The sequence below is a fragment of the Globicephala melas genome, chromosome 1 (genome assembly GCF_963455315.2).
Source record: "Globicephala melas chromosome 1, mGloMel1.2, whole genome shotgun sequence".
Taxonomy (NCBI): domain Eukaryota; kingdom Metazoa; phylum Chordata; class Mammalia; order Artiodactyla; family Delphinidae; genus Globicephala; species Globicephala melas.
The window spans coordinates 84,231,675-84,255,916 of NC_083314.1; the positions used below are offsets into that span (position 1 = coordinate 84,231,675).

General features: G+C 39.1%; 1 protein-coding gene across 2 annotated transcripts in view; it reads right to left on the minus strand.

Annotated features, from left to right (window-relative positions):
• Positions 1–2,616: 2,616 nt before the first annotated feature.
• WDR3 (WD repeat domain 3) overlaps positions 2,617–24,242 on the minus strand; it is a 38,704-nt gene continuing 17,078 nt past the window's right edge. For both annotated transcript variants that reach the window (XM_030869207.2, XM_030869206.3), the window contains exons 12-27: positions 23,614–23,707; positions 21,092–21,193; positions 19,762–19,847; positions 19,463–19,598; positions 18,684–18,740; positions 17,567–17,667; positions 17,231–17,342; positions 16,950–17,084; positions 16,613–16,663; positions 16,021–16,086; positions 8,995–9,087; positions 8,466–8,513; positions 7,754–7,797; positions 5,989–6,117; positions 4,490–4,583; positions 2,617–4,196 (exon numbers count right to left, since the gene is read on the minus strand). In XM_030869207.2, the coding sequence (XP_030725067.1) occupies positions 4,041–4,196; positions 4,490–4,583; positions 5,989–6,117; positions 7,754–7,797; positions 8,466–8,513; positions 8,995–9,087; positions 16,021–16,086; positions 16,613–16,663; positions 16,950–17,084; positions 17,231–17,342; positions 17,567–17,667; positions 18,684–18,740; positions 19,463–19,598; positions 19,762–19,847; positions 21,092–21,193; positions 23,614–23,707 (1,504 nt within the window). In that variant the 3' untranslated portion in view covers positions 2,617–4,040. The remainder of the gene's footprint in view (positions 4,197–4,489; positions 4,584–5,988; positions 6,118–7,753; positions 7,798–8,465; positions 8,514–8,994; positions 9,088–16,020; positions 16,087–16,612; positions 16,664–16,949; positions 17,085–17,230; positions 17,343–17,566; positions 17,668–18,683; positions 18,741–19,462; positions 19,599–19,761; positions 19,848–21,091; positions 21,194–23,613; positions 23,708–24,242) is intronic.

Genomic DNA, 24,242 nt, shown 5'->3' on the forward strand with positions numbered 1-24,242 from the left:
ATACTATCTACAAGATAGATATTTTTCCCACTTTATAAATAAGGAAACTGAGGCTCAGAGAATCCTGAAGAAGTAAAAATCTAACCTACTTCAATGTGATTCTAAAGTTCATTCTTTCAAGTGCTATTTTTGATGTTGATCGGACTCTCCAAAAAGCAAGGGTACAAACACAAACAGCAGGATGCCCTTTTGGACTTGAGAATTTACAGTTAGGCTAGTGGTTCTTAAATTTTTTGGACTCAAGACTCCTCATGTATTCTTAAAAATTATTGAGGATCCCAAAAACCTTTTGTTTATGTGGGTCATATTATCAATATTTACCAAGTTAGAATTAAAACTTGGAAAAACTTATAATTTATTTAAAAAATAAACCCAGTATATTACCATAAATAAATTAATGAAAAATAACTTTTCCAAACAAAAATTAGTAAGAGTATTACATTTTTGCAAATCTTTTCAATGTCTGGCTTAATAGGACATAGCTGGATTCTCACATCTGCTCTGTATTCAATCTGTCACCATATCACACATCACATAGTCTCTGGAAAACTCCACTGTACGCTCATGAGAGAAAAAGGCAAATAGCATCTTGCATTAGTTTCCTAGGGCTGCTGTAATAAATCTGTATTTGTGTCTCGAGGCTGCCATAACAAAGTACCGCAGACCAGGTGGCTTAAAACGATATTTATTCTCTGACAGTTTGGGGAGCCAGACATTTGAAATCAAGGTGGCAGCACGGCTGGTTCTGGAGGCTCTGAGGGAGAATTTGTTCTATGCCTTTTTCCTAATTTCTGGTGGTTGCCAGCAGTCCTTGGTGTGCCTTAGCTTATAACTCACTCTGATTTCTGCCTCTGTCCCCAATGGCATCCTTCCCTGTATATTTCTATATGTCTCTCCTTATAAGAACAAGTCATTGGTTTTAGGGGCTACTCTAATCTTGAATGACCTCATCTTAACTTGATTGCATCTGTAAAGACCCTATTTACAAATAAGATCACATTCATAAGTCCTGGTAGACATGAGTTCTGTGGGGATAAACTCAGTACAGTCCACCCTCTGGTTCCCCAAAATTTATACCCATCTCACATGCAAAATGCACTCACTCCGTCCCAATATTTCCCAAAGTCTTCACCTATCATGGTGTCCTCTCCATCTACGGACTTGTGAAACTAGAAACAAGTTGTCAGCTTGCAAAATAGCATAAGACATTCCCATTCTAAAAGGAGAAAATGGAAAGAATAAAGGAGTCACTGATTTAAGTGTTTGCAGTGCACAGCGGGGCAGATTTCCTAAGGTTTCAAAGCCTGAGCATAATTATCTGTGTCTTGATCTGCCCTCTGGGCCAGAGGCTTCACCAGCACCCCCCTCTAGACCCACAGATGCCTTGTGGGCCCCACCCTCTCAATTGTTAGCCTGGGACAGTCTTATCCTCTGGGCACCCCATTTCCTGCTTATAGAAGCCCAGAAGTCTGGCAGCCTTCCTTCATTTCTTGTCTCTGTCCGCCAGGCCAAGCAGGCAGTGTTTCTGCTGATAGAACATTCTCAAAAACCATCAGTCTTCATGGATATCAAGGAGATCCACGCCATTAGACGTGAGGTTTCTCCACAGGTCCTTCCTGGATAGTCTCACCTCTGTTCCTAGCTTCTGCTGAGATGGTTGATTATACTCATGGTCACAAATCTAATTTCTCCAGTGGGTTTTCCAGCTGCACCCTTGATGAACGCTCCAGAGCATGCCTTAGCATTTCCTGCAATATGGACTGGCTGTGAATTTTCCAAATCATGTTCAGGTTCCTTTTTGCTGACCATTTCCTTCCTCAGTTACCCCTTTCCTCTTGTTTACTATAAGCAGCAAGAAACCAGGACACATCTTCCATGTTTTGCTTGGAAACGTCAGCTGGAAATCCAATTTCATTGTTTATAAGTTCTACTTTTTACCCAAAAGCAGAACACAATTCAGCCAAGTTTTCTGCCACTTCGTAACAAGGATCACTTTTCCTCCACTGTCCAATAACATATTCTTCATTTCCATCTGAGGTCTTAGCAAAATCACCTTTAATGTTCATATTTATACCAACATTCTATTCATGATGTAGGAATTCTCTAAGATGCTTAAAGTGTTCTTTACTTTCCCCATCACTTCCTTCTGAACCCTCACCAAAAGTGCTTTTACTGTCCATTATTTCTACCAACAACAGTCTCTTCAAGGTAATCTAGACTTTCTTCTATCATGTAGCTCAAAATTCTTCCCGGTTTCACCCATTACTTGATTCCAAAGCCACTTCCATATTTTTAGGTATTTGCTATAGCAGTACCTCACTTCCTGGTACCAAAATTTGTTATCAGTTTCCTGAGGCTGCCATGACAAATGACCATACTGGGTGGCTTAAAACAATGGATATTTATTCTCTTGCAGTTTAGGAGGTCTGAAACCAAGGTATTAGAGTTTGTTCCTTCTGGAAGCACTGAGGGAATTTGTTCCATGCCTCTCTCCTAGTTTCTGGTGGTAGACAGGATCCTTGGTGTTCCTAGGGTTGTAGCTGCTGTCACTCCAATCCCAATCTCTGCCTCTGCTGTCATGTGGCCTCCCTCCCTGTGCGTCCTCACATGGCATTCTTTTTTTTTTTAATTTTAATTTTACTGGAGTATAGATGTACAATGTTGTGCTAGTTTCAGGTGTACAGAAAAGTGATTAAGTTATACATATACATATATTATTTCTATTTTAGATTCTTTTCTCATATAGGTCATCACACAACATTGAATAGAGTTCCCTGTGCTATACAGCAGGTCCTTGTTGGCCATCTACCTTATATATAGTAGTGTATGTTTATCCCAAGCTCCTGATTTATCCCTCCCCGCCACATTTCCCCTTTGGAAACCATAAGTTTGTTTTGATATCTGTAAGTCTGTTTCTGTTTTGTAAATAAGTTCATTTGTATCATTTTTTAATTAATTCCACATATGAGTGATATCGTATGATATTTGTCTTTCTCTGTCTGACTTACTTCATTTAGGATGATAATCTCTCGGTTCATCCATGTTGCTGCAAATGGCATTATTTCATTATTTTTTACGGCTGAGTAATATTCCATTGTATATATGTACCACATCTTCTTTATCCATTCATCTGTCAATGGACATTTACGTTGCTTCCATGTCTTGGCTATTCTAAATAGTGCTGCAGTGAACACTGGGGTGCATGTATCTTTTTGAATTATGGTTTTCTCCAGATATATGCCCGGGAGTGGGACTACTGGATCATATGGTAGTTCTATTTTTAGTTTTTTAAGGAACCTCCATACTGTTCTCCATAGTGGTGGTACCAACAGTGTAGGAGGGTTCCCTTTTCTCCACACCCTCTCCATCATTTATTGTGTGTAAACTTTTTGATGATGGACATTCTGACCGATGTGAGGTAGTACCTCATTGTAGTTTTGATTTGCATTGCTCTGATAATTAGTGATGTTGAGCATCTTTTCATGTGCCTTGTTTTTTTTTTTTAACGTAGAGCTGTTTGTATAGTTTAGAGATTAATCCCTTGTTGGTTGCTTTGTTTGCAGATATTTTCTCCCATTCTGGGGGCTGTCTCTTCATTTTGTTTATGGTTTCCTTTGTTGTGCAAAAGCTTTAAGTTTAATTAGGTCCCATTTGTTTATTTTTGTTTTTATTTTCCTTACTCTATGAGGTGTATCCAAAAAGATATTGCTGAGGTTTACGTCAAAGGGTGTTCTTTATTTTCCCCGAAGAGTTTTATAGTGTCTGGCCTTACATTTAGGTCTTTGATCCATTTTGAGTTTATTTTGGGGTATGGTGTTTGTTAGAGAATGTTCTAATTTCATTCTTTTACATGTAGCTGTCCATCACATGGCATTCTTATAAAAGCAAATCATTGGATTTAATCTTATCTAGAATGACCAATCTTAACTAATTATATTTGTAAAGACCCAAATTCCAAATAAGATCACATTCATAGGTTCTGCTGCTTAGTTTGGAAGTCCTTTTCAAGACAAAGTTGAAAAAGGCACCACATTTCAGTTCTAAGTCAATGTTAAAATCAGCTTCTCCCTCTTTTTCTTTTTCCTCTTCTTTTCTTCCAAGTGGCTGGTAGCATCAGCAAAAAACATAACTTCACTTTTTGCCTCACATTCCCTCTTGAGAAAATCAAGACCTGCCATGTTGAAGCCGATAACATCCTGAGAAAGAATACAAGAGAGATTAAATAAACTTCCTCTCAATTCAGTTCAATATCGCAGCATATGTGAGTCAGGGGAACCAAAGCTTCATGTGTTGTTACTCATCCTTCCCTAAGGGTTTTCCTTGTTTGTTTGTTTTTTTGTCTACTAGCTCTAACAAAAACCTCATCTTAAATATACATGCATGTCAGGTCAATATCACCAAAGATAGGGCACAGCACACTATGCTACTTGTAAGTAACGTACACACTAGAATTTTCCCCTCCTTGTTCTGTCTCTACAAAGATACTTACCCGGACTTGGCTGACTTTTGAAATAGTTGTTTCCTTTAATTTTTCAATCACTGGCACAAGCATTTGGTTGCTAGTGATCTGGCCAAAGTGAATCCTAACAAAAATAAAACCAGGCATGTCACAAAGAAGGATAGTGGTTCTAGCTCTACCTGTCCCTTCTAGAACTAGCAAACAGACAAAATGTCCAAAAAAAAAATCATTTTGCCAATCATGGGAATACAGAAATGCTTCTATGAAAAAAAACTAAAGAAGTTTCTTCCTACTATTCAATTCTATCCAATAACAATTTTTAAAATACTATCCTAACATTCAACTCATTTGCAAAGCTGACTCTTTGCAATCTACCCAGTGGCCACAGATTTTGACAACGGCATTCTATGTAAAGACCAGAGGAAAATGAGCCTTCTAAGAATTGCTAACTCAAAGATTTATTAATATTTCAGCCAAAAAAAGAGATGATCAAACTCTGACCTAGAGTACCAAGATGCCCTTGATGATTCATGCTCCTTTAACCTCCACATTCACCCTCACCCTCAGTTGTGACCTGCCATATCTACCTGCGAGGTAGCACCCATCTACCACCCCAATATGCTAGAAATATTCACTGTGTTTCTCTTAGAATCAGTAACCCCGATTCAATAGCACATATGCCATAGCAATTAAAAAATAAACTGTAAATATGACAACAGAATAATATAAACATATCATTGTTCTTCATTTGCTACTATCCTGAAAGAAATAAAGGAATGAAGGGTTAATGATCATGAAAAAAGGCCAATTCACCAAATACACCTGTTTTCTTTTTAACTATTTGGTATTGGCTGAGCAGTTTCTGATTTCCTAATAGCATTTTAAGGAATGTTCAAATTTGCCTCTATTCCTGTCCTCTGATATAACAGCTTGAGACTGGGGGACACAGTGGAAGATAAGAATATATTACGCCTTTGTAAATATATTTTCCCTCTGTTACATATTAATAAGAATTCTTCCTATTTAAGAATATAATCTAATGAACGTTTTCTTTATGTTTCTTAGTTCCCTCCAAATATGCCCCTATCCTTCCATTTGTACTTGTAGAGACCTGGGAAATAAACTGACTACTCCTTAAAATGCTATTATGAAAATAAAACCATTTGGTTTAACCTCAATAGTCAAAAAGAAACACTGAGGCAGACTGGCCATTCAGAGATGGGCTTTCAGCAAACTGACTAGAACCAGAACTGCTACCTTAGACTGTAACCTGGAGACCTCCGCCTGCCTGAGCATCCTTAGCAACATAGTACCTCATGCTACTTAGAGTTGGGTCATCACTAACTGCATTTTACGAGCAAGACTGACTCCAAAGGATAAGAATTATGTCAGGCAGCACTGAAATTCCCAACAGTCTCTGAAACGGAAACATCACATTTCTTAATCCCAAAGCATGGACAGCTTCAGGTGAGGCACTAGTGGAGCAGTTATGCGGATAAGACATGATATTCTTTTGGAAAGGACGTTACCTGAGGAGAAAGAAGAGGCACCTACATAGAAGTTCAATATCAGAGCCCTGCTGGATGAATTCATTAAAGAGCTTAAGAATGTCTGGGACGTAAGAGAAAGGCAGCACAAGCAGAGATTCTTCCAGCTCACTGAAGAGGAAAAAATAAACATTAAAAATGCCACGTTTCTTAACATAGTCAATTTAAAAATCTTTTCCTCTCCTATTTTTTTCTTCTACTTTTATACTTGAGTAGATCTTACCCATCCAGAGTTAAACATACATCTGTATTATGAATGGTTCTCTCTTTTCAACGTTTTGGTTTTCTATATTTAGTATTTTAACCTACTTGATGCATTCTGGTCCATGGCAGGGTAGGAGAATCTAACTGTTTTTCTTTCAGATAGCCAATTTCTTTAAAGCCTTTTGTTGTATATCCCATCTTTATATGATACTTCTTTTACCATTTATTGAGTCCCTCTATGTCATAGAGTGTTCTAGGGCTTTAGAGTCTGTTTTCATAACTGATTCTGACAACAATCCGTACAGGTGCATTTTTACAGCTTTTTAATCTAGGAGAACAGCTCCCTCTTGTTCTTTTTCTGGTTTGTTTTACTTTTCTTGAGCTAGTTCTATTATCATTTCATCAATTCCAACTAGAACTCTCAAGAGAATTTCAATTGGGATCACAAACCTATAGACTAGTTTAAGAAAAACCAAATCTTTAAAACACAGAGTCTTCCCATCTAGGAATGCATCGTACCTCCATTACTCTAAATTTTCTTTTACATTTCTCTAGCAAAGTTTCATTATCTTAGATAGGTCCTGTTTGTTTCTTGTATGGGATATACTCAGATATTGTGATTTGTTATTAAAAAAAATGATAACTCTCAGTAGATCAAACTCAAATATTATTTCAAAAATGAATGACAAAAGATATTAAAAAATTCTTAAAAAACCAGTAAGAGAAACAACTATAAAGCACAAGAAAGGGAAAGTAAAAATTCACAGGAAAAAATACAAATGGCCAACAAATATAATAAAATTTTAACTTTGTTAATTAAAAAGGAAAATAATGCAGTACCACCTTTTGCCTCTCAAACCAGCAAAGAATTTTTTAAAAGCTGGTAAAAGTCATTACAAGCACTCTGACAGTAATTAAGCAACATAAACCTTTAAAAAGCTCATGTCCATTTATTAGTTAATAAACTGCTAGGACCCTTAAGAAAAATAATCAATGATGATGACAAAGATTTATATATAAAGGTGTTTACTAAGGCAGTATTGATAACAGCCAAACACATATGCACCACCCAATAGTAACTATATATACAATGGAATATTTTGAACTAATTCAATGATGTGTTTTTGAAGAATATTACTGAAGTGAGCAAGTGCTCAGGAGATATTCTGTGAAAAAGGACAGGATATAAAAATGTATACATATGATTCCAACTGTGTATGTATACAGAAAATAAGCCAAAGGAAATATACAACAAAAAATGTTAGCAGTTGGTACCTGTGACTGAATTATAGATGATTTCATTACCTATGATATAAAGTAGCACTGCCCTTCATTTGTGCTTTTTAAAAGTGTTCAATATCTCCCTTCATATTTTAGGAGGAATCTTCTAGTTCTAATTCAAAAAGAACATTATAATGAATTATTTTCCATCAAAATTTTGACATAGTTAAACCTCTAAAGAAGATAACCATCAATTATAATGTCTGTTTATCTCATGTTCGGTAAATGGTATTAGCTGTAATAACTGTGCACCGGCACTCACCTTGACTTGATTCCTTTAAAAATCTCCAACACATAAGCTGAAGGCTATAAAGGAAGTGTGACAGCATTAGTGATACTCTTGATTTCTTAACTGAAGCTCTCTAATTTCCATCTCCTAAAAACCAGGGATATCTCTCCTTCTTATGAGAAACTGTTCTAAAAAGGGCACTATGTGCACGGGCTTAGACTGAGTCAGATCTGGGTTCACAATCCAGCTCTGCCACTTATCAACTATGTTCCCTTCGATCTGTAAGTCAGAACAGTCTCCTATCCATAAAATGAAGACACACTGACTCACATTACTGTTGTGATGAATGAAACATTGCAAGTATTGAGTAATTAAAGATCACTAAAAGCATACATTGTCCCAGTATTCTCCCTCTCTCCTTTTATCTGACTAATTTATATCAACTTTTCCTCCAAAAACTTCAGTTTCAATGAACAGAATCTTCAGAGGGCTGTGGATACTACACATAAATAAGCACTAAAAAAACAATGCCCGTCCAGTCCAACCAGAAAGGATGACTTGCAGTTACACTAAAATGGTCCTTTTGAAATACAAAATGTCTTAGAGGATTCCAGCATTCAAGAGATTTTTAATGACAAAGTATTTTCCAATATGTCTATTCTAAAATCATAATGCCTCTTCACTTCCTCTCTTGTGCCTGAAAGTAACCTTAGAATAACCAAGGGGAAACCATTAGTCTACTCACAGAGATACTGCCATAAGCCATCAGGATGGGGTTGATGGGAAGAGGAACCTATGAAGAAATTATTAAATCAAGTCATTAAAAAACAAGCCTTTGATAGTGCTTATCACAGGCAGGGTCATAACAATATTTTACACTTTTGAAAAGAGAGACCCTAAAAACTGACCCTGAAGAATTATTAAATTATTTAATAATAACTTTTAGTTTCAATACTGCTTATTTATGAAAGAGTCTGGGCAATACATTTCATCTAGAAATCCGAAATGTTTACCCTGCCTCCCAAACAAAAGGAGGAATCTGAGTTTTTAACTCAATACAATAATCACCATGATCTCAAATTAACTATCCTTGGCTTTTTATTAAGACAAAGCTTCTCAATTCCTTCTTTCTAATGTTTGAATTAGAAAAGATTCTACTACATTTATCTCATTTCCTGATCTGAGTTAATAAATCCCCAAATGATGTTTTTTTCCTCAGGAATTGTCTCCATTTATAAATGTTTCTCAGACCGTAACTTAATGGACTGTCTTACCTCTTTCCCTGCAGCTTTACAAATGGCTTTGTGTTCTCTCATTTTTGCAGTTTCTTCTCTGTATAGCTCAATAGCCTCCATGATCCTCTCAGCCTACACGGATGATGGCAAAGGACAGAAGTCATCACAACAAACTCACCATCCCACAACACTGCAAATGGAAGGCCTGACGAAAAGTTACCAAATGAAATTGCTTGAATCAGTTTAATAAAGATGTGCCAATAGTGTGCCAAACAGCATTCAAAGATGTCTTCGGGGTTTTTTTTGTTTTTTTTTAAATTTTACTTATTTTTGGCTGCATTAGGTCTTCGCTGCTGCGCACAGGCTTTCTCTAGTTGCGGTGAGCGGGGACTACTCTTCGTTGCGGTACGCGGGCTTCTCAGTGCGGTGCCTTCTCTTGTTGCGGAGCACAGGCTCTAGGTATGTGGGCTCAGTAGTCGCAGCACGTGGGCTTAGTTGCAGCATGCAGGCCCTAGAGCATGCAGGCTTCAGTAGTTGCAGCACGTGGGTTCAGTAGTTGTGGTTCGTGGGCTCTAGAGTGCAGGCTCAGTAGTCGTGGTGCATGGGCTTAGTTGCTCCATAGCATGTGGGATCTTCCCAGACCAGGGATTGAACCCGTGTCCCCTACTATGACAAGTGGATTCTTAACCACTGCGCCAGAGGGAAGTCCCTGATTTTTCTTTTTTAATTTACAAGGAGACTGGGTCATGGATTCAGATGAGACTACAAGTGGACACACTGAGTAGGGCAACTCCCAGGAACACCTGAGAGGTGCCACTTTCAGGAGATCAAACTTTCCTTTCTAGAAACCAGGCACTGATCCAACAGATTCAGCACTACTTCTGTCCTTGGTTACAAGGGAGGAAAACAGAGGTTATGAACTTCATCTGTAAATTTCATCAACTTTTTGCCACAAAAGGACTATCTGGTTGGGATCCTATTTAAAAATGAGATACAGGGGCTTCCCTGGTGGCGCAGTGGTTGAGAATCTGCCTGCTAATGCAGGGGACACGGGTTCGAGCCCTGGTCTGGGAGGATCCCACATGCTGTGGAGCAGCTAGGCCCGTGAGCCACAACTACTGAGCCTGCGCGTCTGGAACCTGTGCTCCGCAATGGGAGAGGCCACGATAGTGAGAGGCCCACGCACCGCGATGAAGAGTGGCCCCCGCCTGCCGCAACTGTAGAAGGCCCTCGCACGGAAGCGAAGACCCAACAGAGCCCAAAATAAATAAATAAATTTTAAAAAATAAAAATGAGATACAGGAGAGCGATCAAGATGGCAGAGTAGAAGGATGTGAAGCTCACCTCCTCCCACAACTACATCAAAAACATATCTACATGTCGAACAGTTCTCACAGAATGTCTACTGAATGCTGGCAGGAGACCTCAGACCCCTGAAAGGGCAAAGAAAATCTTCATGTAACCAGGTAGGACAAAAGTAAAAAAAAAAAAAAAAAAAAAGCAAGGAAGTAATCGGGTCGGGACCTGCGCCCCAGGCAGGGAGCTGTGAAACAAGAAAGGTTCCTGCACCCTGGGAAGTGCCCTCACCGGCAGGGAGATCAGCCAGGACAGAGGGAGAGCTTCAGAGCCTTGGAGGAGAAAACAGCAACCGATCTGCAGCAGCTAGAATAGAGACCTGCACAGGGGGTCAGTGCACCCGCTCTACACTCCCCAGCCTGAGATGCACGTCTGCCAGTACGGGCAAGGGCTGGGTGTGGAAACTTGGGCTTTGGAGAGGTGCTGTTGTGTGGGCAGTGTGTGAGGGGAGGCGCGGGAGCCACCCTGCAGCCGTTTTCCCTGAGCGAGCTCTCAGGCGGCAGGACACTGCCCACATGAGCTCCAAGAGTGATCATGAGCTGCCTCTGCTCCCATCATGTGCTCCGGGGGCACACATGAGCCACCACTGCTGCTGAGAACCCCACAACCAGGCACCAGCCACTGCATCTGCACACCCTCTATTAAGGGGATAATGGCCAGCACACGCTGAGAAAAGAGGCAACAGGCCTCCATACGAAAATCAGCCCTTGCACCAAAAATATTAAACCCACACAGGCTACACAGGGATGCTCCCACATAAAAACAGCCCTCCAAGACCACAGTAGATAGACCTCTTCAGTCTAATAGACGCTGATTTCAAAAAGGAGATAATGAAACTACTGAAGGAATTAAGAAAGGTTATCAACAGAAATGCAGAGTACTATAAAAAGGAACTAGAAACAGTAAAGAGGAACCAAGAAAAATTAGAAAACTCATTTGTCGAGACAAAAACTGAACTACAGGCAATGAACAGCAGAATAAATAATGTAGAACGAATAAGTGACCTGGAAGATAGAATGATGGAAATCACCCATCAGGACAGCAGACAGAAAGCCAAATGAGAAAAAAATGAAAGCAATATAAGAGACCTATGGGATAATATAAAGTGTACCAATCTACACATAATCAGGATTCCAGAAGGGGAAGAGAAAAGGGGACTGAAAATGTATTTGAAAGATTATGGCTGAAAACTTCCCAAACCTAAAGAAGGAAACAGATAAAGCAGGTATAGGAAGCACAGAGGGTCCCAAACAAGGTAAACCCAAACCTACACCAAGACATATTATAATAAAAAAGGCACAAGTTAAAGATGAAGAGGATTCTCAAGGCAGCAAGAAAAAAACAGTTAATTATAAGGGAACCCCCATAAGGCTATCAGCAGATTTCTCTACAGAAACACTGCAGGCCAGAAGGGAGTGGCAAGATATATGCGAAGTCCTGAAAGGGAAGAATGTGCATCCGAGGATACTCTAGCCAGCAAGAGTATCATTTAGAATAGAAGGAGGGATAAAGAATTTCTCAGACAAGCAAAAACTAAAAGAATATAGCAATACTAAACCTATCCTGAAGCAAATATTGAAAGGTCCTCTCTAAGCAGAAAAGTAGGAAGAATATATAGGGAAGAGAAAATTCACAATTGGAAAGCAACTCACATAAATAAGCCAGTACACAGATTAAAAAATAAAATAAAATTTTTGTGAATGTGATGATACCACAGTGAATAGCAAAAGCATGAACGTGAAGATGTAAACAGGACATCAAAATCATAAAATGTGGGTGAGGAGAGTAAGAAAAGGTAGATTTTTCTTTTTTTCATTTCCTAGAATGTGTTTGAGCCTATATGACTACCAGTCTGAGGCAAGTAGATATAGGACGGGGTTAACATACTTGAAAAACAGGATAACTACAAATGAAAAACATACAATAGAGTCACAAAAACCAAAAAGAAAAGAACATAATATGAAAGAAAATCATCAAACCACAAAAGGAAAAACAAAGAAAAAGGGACAAAGATGAAATATTGAAAGGGAGGGAATGTAAAAAGATATTTCATGCAAACAGAAATGACAAGAAAGCTGGGGTTGCAATACTCATATTGGACAAAACAGACTTTAAAACAAAGCCCATAAAGAAGGACACTATATAATAATAAAAGGATCAATACAAGAAGAGGAGTTTACACTCATCAACATGTATGCACCCAATACAGGAGCACCCAAATACATAAAACAAGTACTAATATACAGGGACTTCCCTGGTAACACAGTGGTTAAGAGTCCGCTTGCCAATGCAGGGGACATGAGTTTGAGCCCTGGTCTGGGAAGATCCCACATGTCACGGAGCAACTAAGACCATGTGCCGCTACTGAGCCTGCGCTCTAGAGCCCACGAACCACAACTACTGAGCCTACGTGCCACAACTACTGAAGCCTGTGCACCACAACAAAGAGAAGCTACCGCAATGAGAAGCCCACGCACCGCAACAAAGAGTAGCCCCCACTCGCTGCCACTAGAGAAAGCCCACATGCAGCAATGAAGACCCAACGCAGCCAAAAATAAAAATAAATTTAAATAAAAAGAAAATACTAGGGCTTCCCTGGTGGCGCAGTGGTTGAGAGTCCGCCTGCCGATGCAGGGGACATGGGTTCGTGCCCTGGTCCGGGAGGATCCCACATGCCACAGAGCGGCTGGGCCCGTGAGCCATGGCCGCTGAGCCTGCGCATCCGGAGCCTGTTCTCCACAATGGGAGAGGCCACAACAGTGAGAGGCCCGCGTTACCACAAAAAAAAAAAAAGAAAAGAAAATACTAATATACATAAAGGGAAAAACTGACAATAGTAGGAGACTTTAAAACCCTACTCACATCAATGGACTGATCTTCTAGACAGAAAATCAAGGCAACAGAGATCTTAAATGACACAATAGAACAGTTAGACTTAATTGATATTTTCAGGACATTACATCCAAAAAAACCAAAATACCTTTCAAAATTGCAACCCAAAACTAAAATACTTAGCAATAGACCTGACCAAGAAAGTGAAAGACTTATACACTGAGAACTATAAAACCTTAATAAAGAAAGTTGAAGATGATTCAACGAAATGGAAAGATAGGGACTTCCCTGGTGGCACAGTGGTTAGGAATCTGTCTGCCAACACAGGGCACACAGGTTCGAGCCCTGGTCCAGGAAGATCCCACATGCCATGGAGCAACTAAGCCCATGTGCCACAACTACTGAGCCCACGCTCCAGAGCCTGCAAGCCACAACTACTGAGCCCACGTGCCACAACTACTGCAGCCTGCGCGCCTAGAGCCCATGTACTGCAACAAAGAGTAGCCCCCACTCGCCACAACTAGAGAAAGCCCACATGCAGCAATGAAGACCCAATACAGGCAGAAATAAATAAATAAATTTATTTATTTTTTAAGAAAAGAAATGGAAAGATATCCCATGTTCTTGGACTGGAAGAATACTGTTAAAATGGGCATACTACCCAAGGCAATTTACAGATTTAATGTGATCCCTATCAAATTACCCATGACATTTTTCACAGAACTAGAACAAATAATCCTAAAATTTATATGGAACCATAAAAGACCCAGAATTGCCAAAGCAATCCTGAAGAAAACGAACAAAGCAGGAGGCATAACCCTCCCAGACTTCAGACAATACTACAAAGCTACAGTAATCAAAACAACATGGTATTGGCACAAAAAGAGACATATGGATCAATGGAACAGAATAGAGAGCTCAGAAATAAACCCACACACCTACTGTCAAGTAACCTTCAACAAAGGAGGCAAGAACATACAATGGGAAAAAGACAGTCTCTTCAGCAAGTGGTGTTGGGAAAGCTAGACAGCTGCATGTAAATTGATGAAGTTAGAACACACCCTCTCACCATACACAGAAATAAACTCAAAATGGCTTAAAGACTTAAACATAAGGCATGACACCATAAAACTCCCAGAAGAGATTATAGACAAAACATTCTCTGACATAGATAGTACCAATATTTTCTTAGGTTAGTCTCCCAAGGCAATAGAAATAAAAACAAAAATAATTAAATGGGACATAATCAAACTTACAAGCTTCTGCACAGCAAAGGAAACCATAAAAAAAATGAAAAAACAACCTACAGAATGGGAGAAAATATTTGTGAATGATGTGACTGACAAGGACTTAATTTCCAAAACATACAAACAGCTCATACAACTCTATAACAAAAAAACAAACAACCCAATTGAAAAATGGGCAGAAGACCTAAACAGACATTTCTCCAAAGAAATACAGATGGCCAATAGGCATATGAAAAGATGCTCAACATTGCTAATTATTAGAGAAATACAAATCAAAACTACAATGAGGTACTACCTCATTGGTCAGAATGGCCACATTAAAAGAGTGGTCAGAATGGCCACATTAAAAACTCTACAAATAACAAACGTTGGAGAGGATGTGAAGAAAAGGGAACCCTCTTACACTGTTGGTGGGAATGTAAGTTGGTACAGCCACTATGGAAAACAGTATGGAGGTTCCTCAAGAAACTAAAAATAGAATTACCATATGATCCATCAATCCCACTCCTGGGCATATATCCAGACAAAAACTCTAATCCAAAAAGATACGTGCACCCTTATGTTCATAGCAGCACTATTCACAACAGCCAAGACATGGAAAAAACCTAAATGTCCATCAACAGATGAATGGATAAAGAAGATGTGGTACACTAGAGGGGTGGGATAGGGAGGGTGGGAGGGAGACGCAAGAGGGAGGGGATATATGTATACATATAGCTGATTCACTTTGTTATACAGCAGAAACTAACACAACATTGTAAAGCAATTATACTCCAATAAAGATGTTTAAGAAAAAAAAAAACGTGGTACAAATGTACAATGGAATACTACAGAACCATAAAAAAGAACAAAATATGCCATTTGCAGCAACATGGATGCAACTAGAGATTATCATACTAAATGAACTAAGTCAGAAAGAGACACAAATACCATATGATATCACTTAAATGTAGAATCTAAAACATGACACAAATGAACCCATCTACAAAACAGAGACAGACTCACGGACATAGAGAACAGACTTGTGGCTGCTTTGGGGGAGGGATGGAGTAGGAGGTTGGGGTTAGCAGATGTAAGCTATTATATATGGAATGGATAAACATCAAGGTCCTACTGTATAGCACAGGGAACTATATTCAGTATCCTATGATAAACCATAATGGAAAAGAATTTATAAGAATGTATATATAACTGAATTAGTTTGCTGTACAGCAAAAATTAACACAACATTGTAAATCAACTACACTTCAATTTTTAAAAAGTCTATAATCAAAAAAGCAAACAAACAAAAAACCCCCACTTATTGCTCACCCCACCCCTGTGATCCACATTCAGTAGGTTTGGGCTAGGGCCTGGGAATTTCCTTTTCTAACAAGTTCTCAGGGGATGCTGATGCTTCTGGTCTGGGTGCTCCACTTTGAGAACTACTGCCATAAAGTAAAGGAATTAGAATAGGAGCTCTTAACACTTATTTGGTGATTTTAGGGTCAAATCTAGAAAAAGGGCAATTTCATGCTGTTTTTATTTCTTATAAGTGTTTCCTTTGTGTTTTTCTTTAGATTTTAATAAAATACTTTTTGGAAATAAAAAAAAATTAAAAATGAGATACTGCATTCTAGTATCAACTTACTGCTTTGACTGTTTCAATAGTTTTCTTTCCAGTAAAGTAATTGTCACCTTGAGTCTCTCCCGGAACCTGCCAGGAACAAAGAGATCCTTTAACAATTTCATTGACAGGTGTTAAAGAGCCAATAAATTAATCTTATATCCAGAAAAGAACAGACATTACTATGTTACGATGACTGTTACATGGTGTTATCAGCTACCATTAACTGAGTACTTAGTAAGTGCCAGACACTATGTTAAATGTGTTATATGCATTATCAGAAGAATACCCTGCTCTACAACACGTTTAAAGAGAATGCCCAATTTCTCAATTTTTTTCTGATTTTTGATTTACAGTGAAACAACTGCCTGAAGCCTCCTTAAAAAAAAGCCAGAACGAAAATCATTCAATACCAAATCTGGTCAATCATTTGTCCCATAAAATCAGGATATACAGCTGGATTAAGAAGGACTACACAGATTCCTTCCCGTATCAGCTGTGGATGACTGTGACATCTAGTCCCAATTCGAACCCCATCAGAAATTCTTGAAATTACAGTAAATTCCAATAAGATAATTACAGGACACAGTCTGAGGGTCCCGAAAGATTTACTTACTACTGGTTGGTCTTCTTTGGCCACACTCTCCTCATATTCTGCTTCCCTTTGCTGACAAGAGATAGATGTGAATTAATTTCAAAGAAAAAACATGACCCCTATGTGAAGTGAAATGAGACAGTGAGAAGCTGCTTCTTTCACAATCCAACCCCCTTATGGCATCTCTGTCTCTGCTTGGCTGCCGAAGTGGTGTCAGCAGTCTTGGAAACATCTTTTGGAGCTCAATGGACTTGCACTGACTGAGGTGTGACAGCACTAGACAGGAAACTCGAGCTGAGACAGCGTGTCAGATACTGACACCCACCAGCACATTTGTAACCAAGGCTGAACACCTTACCATCTCCCTTTCTTCCTCAAGAATAAGAGGCTCCCTTGTTCTCTCCCAAAGTCTCAGAGATTTGTCATGGGACGATGATACAATATAGTCCCCACTGGGGCTTACAGCCAAGCACCATATTTCCTGGTGATGCCCCTGCAGAGAGAAAGGACAAAAAACAAAAATCCTGAGTAAGAATACCTTATTCATAGACTGCTAACTGCTTACAATAGTGGGAAATCAACACTTGATCTTAAAAGAAGTTCTTAAGTACTGAGCAAGCAAAGCAGGCAAGAGGTTACCTCCAGAGTTTGTATGTGTTCAAATTTGTCTGCATCCCACTGCTTAATCTTATGGTCTTTCCCAGCAGTGAAGAAGAGGTGAGACTTGGGTACAAATTTTAGGTACATCACACTGAAAAGTGAGAGCAGTACTCAAATGTCATCAAATTCCTCATCATTAAAAAGAGTCTTATACACATAAATAGCTTTTGAATAGCTAGTTCTAGAGTGTCTGACTATATTTTAGAATTTTTAATTTCTGACTATCTGAGAACACTAAATAATAGACACAGATGCTCCCGGGAAATGATACCTACAGGTGACTCAATGGGAGGTCTTTGAAAAGATGACACCTACCTGTCATCATGTGCAAACAGAGACTTGTGGCAGTCCCCAAAGTCCAGACCCCAGATCTTCACATTCCTGTCAGCAGAGCCAGTTGCTATCAGTGCTCCATCCTAGGAGGAAGAGAAGTAAAACATTACTTGATTATCTGAAACTCTAATTGGAGAAAAGCTAACCAGAACATGTATCCCATTTCTTTCAAAAACATTAATGCCAAAAAATTAATTTCATCTCTTTACCAAGAGCACCTACATCCTCTCTTTTACCTACAGATCTACTTATAAAGCTTGTAAGTAAGCAAGAACTCTGTGGCTTAGATGTTTTGGTCCTGCTACAGGACAGTGTTATGCCTTGATGGAGGTTATGTTTACTTTGTCCAACAGATAGAATAAAGAATCTCTAATCTCTGTCATAGAGTTTGGGGGGAGAGAAGAGGGAAAGAGAAGAATAAGGCTGGGAAAGAATCTACTATATAGAATGTTTACGACCTAGCCCTTTTTATGCCATGTCTCCTATCACTGATTTTCTTACCTTTCCTGTTTTAGCACCTAGTTCAAATTGCTGTCAACATAACAAGAAAACTGAAAATATTTTCTGACACCAATTTATTCTGTTAATGCACTGAGTGCAGACAAGCTAGAGCAGGGGCCAATTCCTTTTACACAGACTAGACATTGTTTTTAAATATATATTGCCACTCCTAATCATAACTAGACATTACAAAAAATATGACTTTGGTCAAGAGACTAGAAGTATACATAATGCAAAATACCGTAGATATTGCAAAGTTCCATTTTCCTTACAAACATTATACTTCAGAACAAAGGGGGCTGCCTTTTTGAAAGTTCTTCATATTCTAGGGTGTTCTACCAATTATATTATTTTTATACAAGAAAATACTATTTGGGGAATCCAAAACAGGGAGTTGGTTATGAGGATTAATTCAGGTATCCGTGAAAATATTCTAAAAGCATTAAAGAAATATATATATCTAAAGTATGATTTTCTTTAGGATAGTCAGTTATACAACAAACTGAAAAATACTAAAATGAAGCTATCAAGCCAAGAACTAAGATAGCATTTTAGAAAAGACAACTTGTTACTGAGACAATATTTAAATTTTACTTACATAAGAGATGTCCATGCATATGACAGGCAGTTTGTGTCCATACAGTGAGAGAAAAAACTAAACATTTAAAAATAAAAAAAGAATATAAATAACTCATGTCTATAAAACACAGGTATAATTTATTACCTGTAGACCTAAAATATAACTTTAAGTACAATGCTAAGACTGTTCTGGATTGCTTTATGTCTGTAGTTTTAAAGAAGACAGTCAAACCACTGAAGGTGACTTGTACCCATATCCGGCATACAACCCCTGCGTGCACTTGCCAAGAATGCTGCAATACAGTGGAGCCAGGGCTGCTGCAGAAGCCTATTCCCTCAGTCAGAATATGGAACAGAGACGTTCTCTGGATCTCTTAGCTGAAAAGTCTCTGGAGCACTTGTTTCACAACAATATTTCCAGGCCCAATCCAGTCCCACTGAGACTCTGGGCATAGAGCCCAGTAATCTATATTTTTAAAAGAAACTCAAATGATCCTGACTTACAGCCAAGTGTGGAATCACTGCCTAAGACCTAGCATCGCTCTTAAAACTACTGGCTACGACAGGATTTTCTGTCCACAGATTTTCTGAACATATGAAATACAACTTGCTTTAAACAAAATTTATGAACCAAAGGATTCTTTTAAAACCCTAGCCTTCCTAGTGTACTTGCAATGTTTTGATTCACAAATTTTTAGAAACATACTACTGCTGGGAACACTCAAGGACACTTCTTTATAGTCTCAACCCAAGGTCAGTCAGAAAGAAAGCAAATATCCATAGGCATAACCATTGTACCTTTAAAGTATCAACATAGAAAACTTTCACAGTACAGTCCAGCAAAGACACAGCCAACAGCTTTTGATTGGGAGAGTAAATGACACACAGAACTTCTTCATCTAGTTGCAAGGTTCGGGTTTGCTTCACAGAAAGCCTAGCATTACAGAAAGCATCAAGAAAAATGAGTACGAAGGCACAAAAAAATTCCAAAAACCCTCTGGAGCTCAACAGAAATATCAATACATGTCAAAAACCCATTCAATGGTTCCCGATTTTCGCTCCCCAAAAATGGACACAAATAAAAAATGTCCACTCACCTCTTCTGGGTACTGTTTTCATCTTTCACCAACTCAAAATCCCAGAACTTGACAGATTTATCTGCACCACCTGTCACAAAGCCACGCTGAAAATCAAATGACATTTCCGTTAAGAAAATATCTTAGTATAGAAACTTTAATAAGACACCTCAAAATAGTATAAAAGACCATTTTTATTTAATGGCATGGGGTAAGAATTAGGATATGTGGTTTTTCCTTAACTCCCTTCATTGCTCTTTATGGGATGCCACCACAGATCCTACTGGAGAACTCCTAGCAGAGACTAATGTAGTCAGATGATAACTAGTGTAAAGTTCTAGTTATACTTTCATTCAGCATCAGGAAGAAAGACTCAATGAACACTGCAGGGTAAGGCAACAGTCAAAAGAATTTGCTATGAAGTATTCAATTGGTTTTATCACATTTTAGTGTTAGTGTAAGCTATAAGGACTATAGAGTCAGAAAACTACATCTCAAATGTCTATTCTGCTATTTCAGAGATTTGTAACATGGGAAAATAACCTTATAATGACCCTCAGTGTTGGTGCAGTTGTAAAGACTACCTAGTTTATAAAATCATTGTGAAAATAACAATAATGACATGATGGACTTTGGAAAAGAGAACACTCCACAAATGCTAGATGTTGCTACTATTTAAATTTTAAATGCTGTTTCATTTCTGACCCCAAATGGCATTACCCAGTCTAAATTCCAGGTTCCTTTTTTTCCAAAAATATCTACTTTCAATGAATGAAGGTTTGCCACCATTGGGAGTATTCAAATAAATGGGCCACAATCCCTTAAGGTGTTGTCAAAAACTATCTCAAAATGTTCTGAGCAACAGCACCATTACTGGAATAAGTACACAGTTCTCCAGGGTGACTCCTTTGAAGGGAAATACACCGTTATTGACTTGAAAAGGTTCACATATTTACTAAAAAATCACTAGATTTATATAGTCATAGATGTGTGGACTAAAAGGGAAGCACAAAAGTCTACTCTATCCTCCACATTGTGTTGCCCCAGGAAGTATTTCCTCTTAAGAAGTATCACAAACCACTGGTACAAAGTCAGGAGGGTAAGCAATTTGATGTCATGGAGCTGATGATGAACAGCAGCTGAACAAGATTTCAAATCATAATGACAGCTATTCATATTATCAGGCACAAGATATGGCATCATATATAAAAGCTAGACATTAGACAGAAGTGGGCTTTCTTTAAAGAAACCCTGAGACAAATCCCTGTTAGGCAGCAGTAGAACTTGATATAAGAAATGGGAAGTACAGCCAGAGTACTGAAGCCCAGATCTTAACATCTGGTTTAGTTACCTGATCTGGAGAGAGAGACAAGGACCATAAAGCTCCATCATGCGCATCTATTGTCTCCAGCAGATTTCCTGAGGCCAAGTCATAAAGCTGCAGTTTTCCTGTCTTTGGAAGACACAAAATGAACACACAACCTACACAGTTTCATAACCAAGCAGCAACAATGTAGCTAACTGCTTAGGAAACGGGCTTCCACGGTCCATGCTCTGTACTTCCTCTGTGAATAAATGTTGTTAAATCTCCTACGGACATGTTGGGTTAATCCTGGCAGGGTTGCTATACTGTACAACTAAGGAACAGTACAACCTTGTAGTACAGGATTACTGTCACTTCCACTGGTTTCCTCAACTTCAAAAGGTAAATATCATGGCCACAGGCATATCAGAATAAACATAAGAGCAAATGGGGAACTTAAAAACCTTTAAAAAAACTTAATCAGTCCTTTAAGTGGACTATCCTCTATGGTAGTTGGCTTAACCAACTCTTGATTTCCCCCTCTAGAATACACTGATAATGAGAAATACTACCTACAATGCTAGGGAGGGCAATGAACTTGAAAAAAACAAAATCACAGTAGCTTAGAAAGCTATCAGCCACGCTTCCTGTTTAGACCATGTATATGCTGTGGTCATGGTGCCAGCACGGAACACACACAGTGGCAAAGCCTGCTCTATGACAAGCCTGTGCACACGTGGTGGAAAGAACGTAAGGGGAAGACTTGAATCCCAGGGCTGCTTCTCTCTAACTCTGACTGTGGGTAAATTCATCTCCGTGAGCCTGTTTTTCCATCTGAAAAATGGAGTTTATATCACCAACCCCTCTAAGCTGTTGTGGGGATGAAATGAGATCATGTATGTTAGCAGCACGGCACAGAGACTAGGCTAGGGATTCTGTCTGAGTCATACAAATAGTCTTTGAAGCAATGTGCAAAATGTTTTCCCAATAGCAGATAGTGAATGGACATTTGTTAAAAGAATGAATGAAAACTGAGGAAAACTTTTAACTGAAATTTAATGTTCTTTCACTGACACTGACCCTAAAATCTCTCCAGCTTATTTTACACTTTTTGCTGGACCAAAAATATCCATTATGATAACATAGGTTTTTCTAATAAAATAATCATGCGCACATGGCATTAGTTTAGGGGGATAATAATGACAAATACTTGCAAAGCACTTTTCAAAATATTCCATAGACCTTATTCCACTTTATTTCCACTACCACCCCTACTACTACCATTCGTGCTACTTCTGCTACTAGTTCTTATTTATTAGTTATTTGCTGGGAGCCAGTCTCTGTGCTAAGTGCTTTGCAGACTGTGAGGCAGGTTATTTACATCATTTTACATGAAAAAACTAAGGCTCACAGGGTTGAGTAACTTGCCCAAAAGGTCTTATAGCCAGTAAGTGGAAGAGCTGGGATTCTAACCTAGGCCCATCTGGCAGAAAAGGCTCTGCGAAAAAGCAAGTGTCACCATTCCATTGTGTAGATAATGAAACACACTAAGAGAAGTTATATGACTTTCTCCAAATTACCCATTTCGTAAGGGGAAGAACCTGAATCCAAATCCATGTCTGCTTATTCCCTCATGGTTATCTCCCAATCTGATTAGCAGCTGAGGACTTCATCAGTCAGGCTGTCTTTACCAAATGCTTCTATCTGCCACGCATGATGCTGGTACTTAATGTCTTTTATCATCAGTCTTCTCAAAACACAATTACACGTGTGCTCATAAAAAGATGAATGAAAGGCTGATCTCCAAAATGTTAGTGACGGTTATCTCAAGGTCATGATTTTAATTTTCTTTGTAATGTGACATAAGATTTGGTTTAAAAAAAAAAACACAAAGAAAACAAAACTTAAAAATAAAAACCTCGTGCTTCCCTGGTGGTGCAGTGGTTAAGAATCCACCTGCTGATGCAGGGGACAAGGGTTCGATCCCTGGTCCGGGAAGATCCCACATGCCACGGAGCAACTAAGCCCACGCGCCACAACTACTGAGCCTGCCCTCTAGAGCCCGCAAACCACAACTACTTAGCCTGCGCTCAGGAGCCCGTGAGCCACAACTACTAAGCCTGTGCTCAGGAGCCCGTGAACCACAACTACTAAGCCTGTGCTCAGGAGCCCGTGAGCCACAACTACTGAGCCTGCGCTCAGGAGCCCGTGAGCCACAACTACTGAGCCTGCGCTCAGGAGCCCGTGAGCCACAACTACCGAAGCCCGTGTATCTAGAGCCCGAGAGAAGCCACTGCAATGAGAAGCCCATGCACCGTGACGAAGATTGGCCCGTTTGCGCCGCAACTAGAGAAAGCCTGTGCGCAGCAACGAAAACCCAATGCAGCCCAAAATAAATTAATTAAATAAAAATAAAAACCTCAAAAAAAAGGGCAATGAACTAACACCCTCTCATACTATCTGGCCCTAATACATTTCCCATATGTTAAAATAGAAAGCATATTTCTCAAACAACTTTAAGAATAACTGAGTAGAAAAAGTCCCCCAAATCCATGGAAAAGCCTGTTTACCTTTGTTCCTATGACCACCTGCCGATCACCAGGTACAAAGGATGAGCAAAGTGCATATTCGCAGGTCATCGTGCGAATACACTGCAGTGTAGACCTGTGAGAAAGAAGGAATAAAGAACTTGTATGTTAAGAGAACCTGCTTCTCCATCTGAGAGGTCAGCATGTACATTTCATACAAACTTAGCCACACAGAATGATCAATATGAGAAAGGATAAAGTCTGAATAACCCCGGCTTATTACAGTGAAGGGAGAAATTAGTAAGCGGCACCTAACTTTGTTTTCTTTCATGGCGGCTCCCAATCCTAAGGAACAGATTCTACGAAAGAGCTGAGAAAAGCATCTGCTGGGCTCAACAGACTGCCACTACAAAGAAGTGAGGCCAGAGGACTGCAAGTCGAATTAGCATACTGTATCCTTACAAGTAAAGTTCATTTTACTGGACCATAAACATTCATCCATGCAACAAACAGGTATCAAATGCCCACTTCCTTCAACATTTACTGAATGCCAGGTACCGTTCTAGGTGCTAGAGATATAACAATGAATTAAACAGAAGAGGCCCCAAATCTCATAAAGCTTAACATCCTCTGGAAATGAGACAAATATTGGTGTAGCAGGTGCTAGCAGG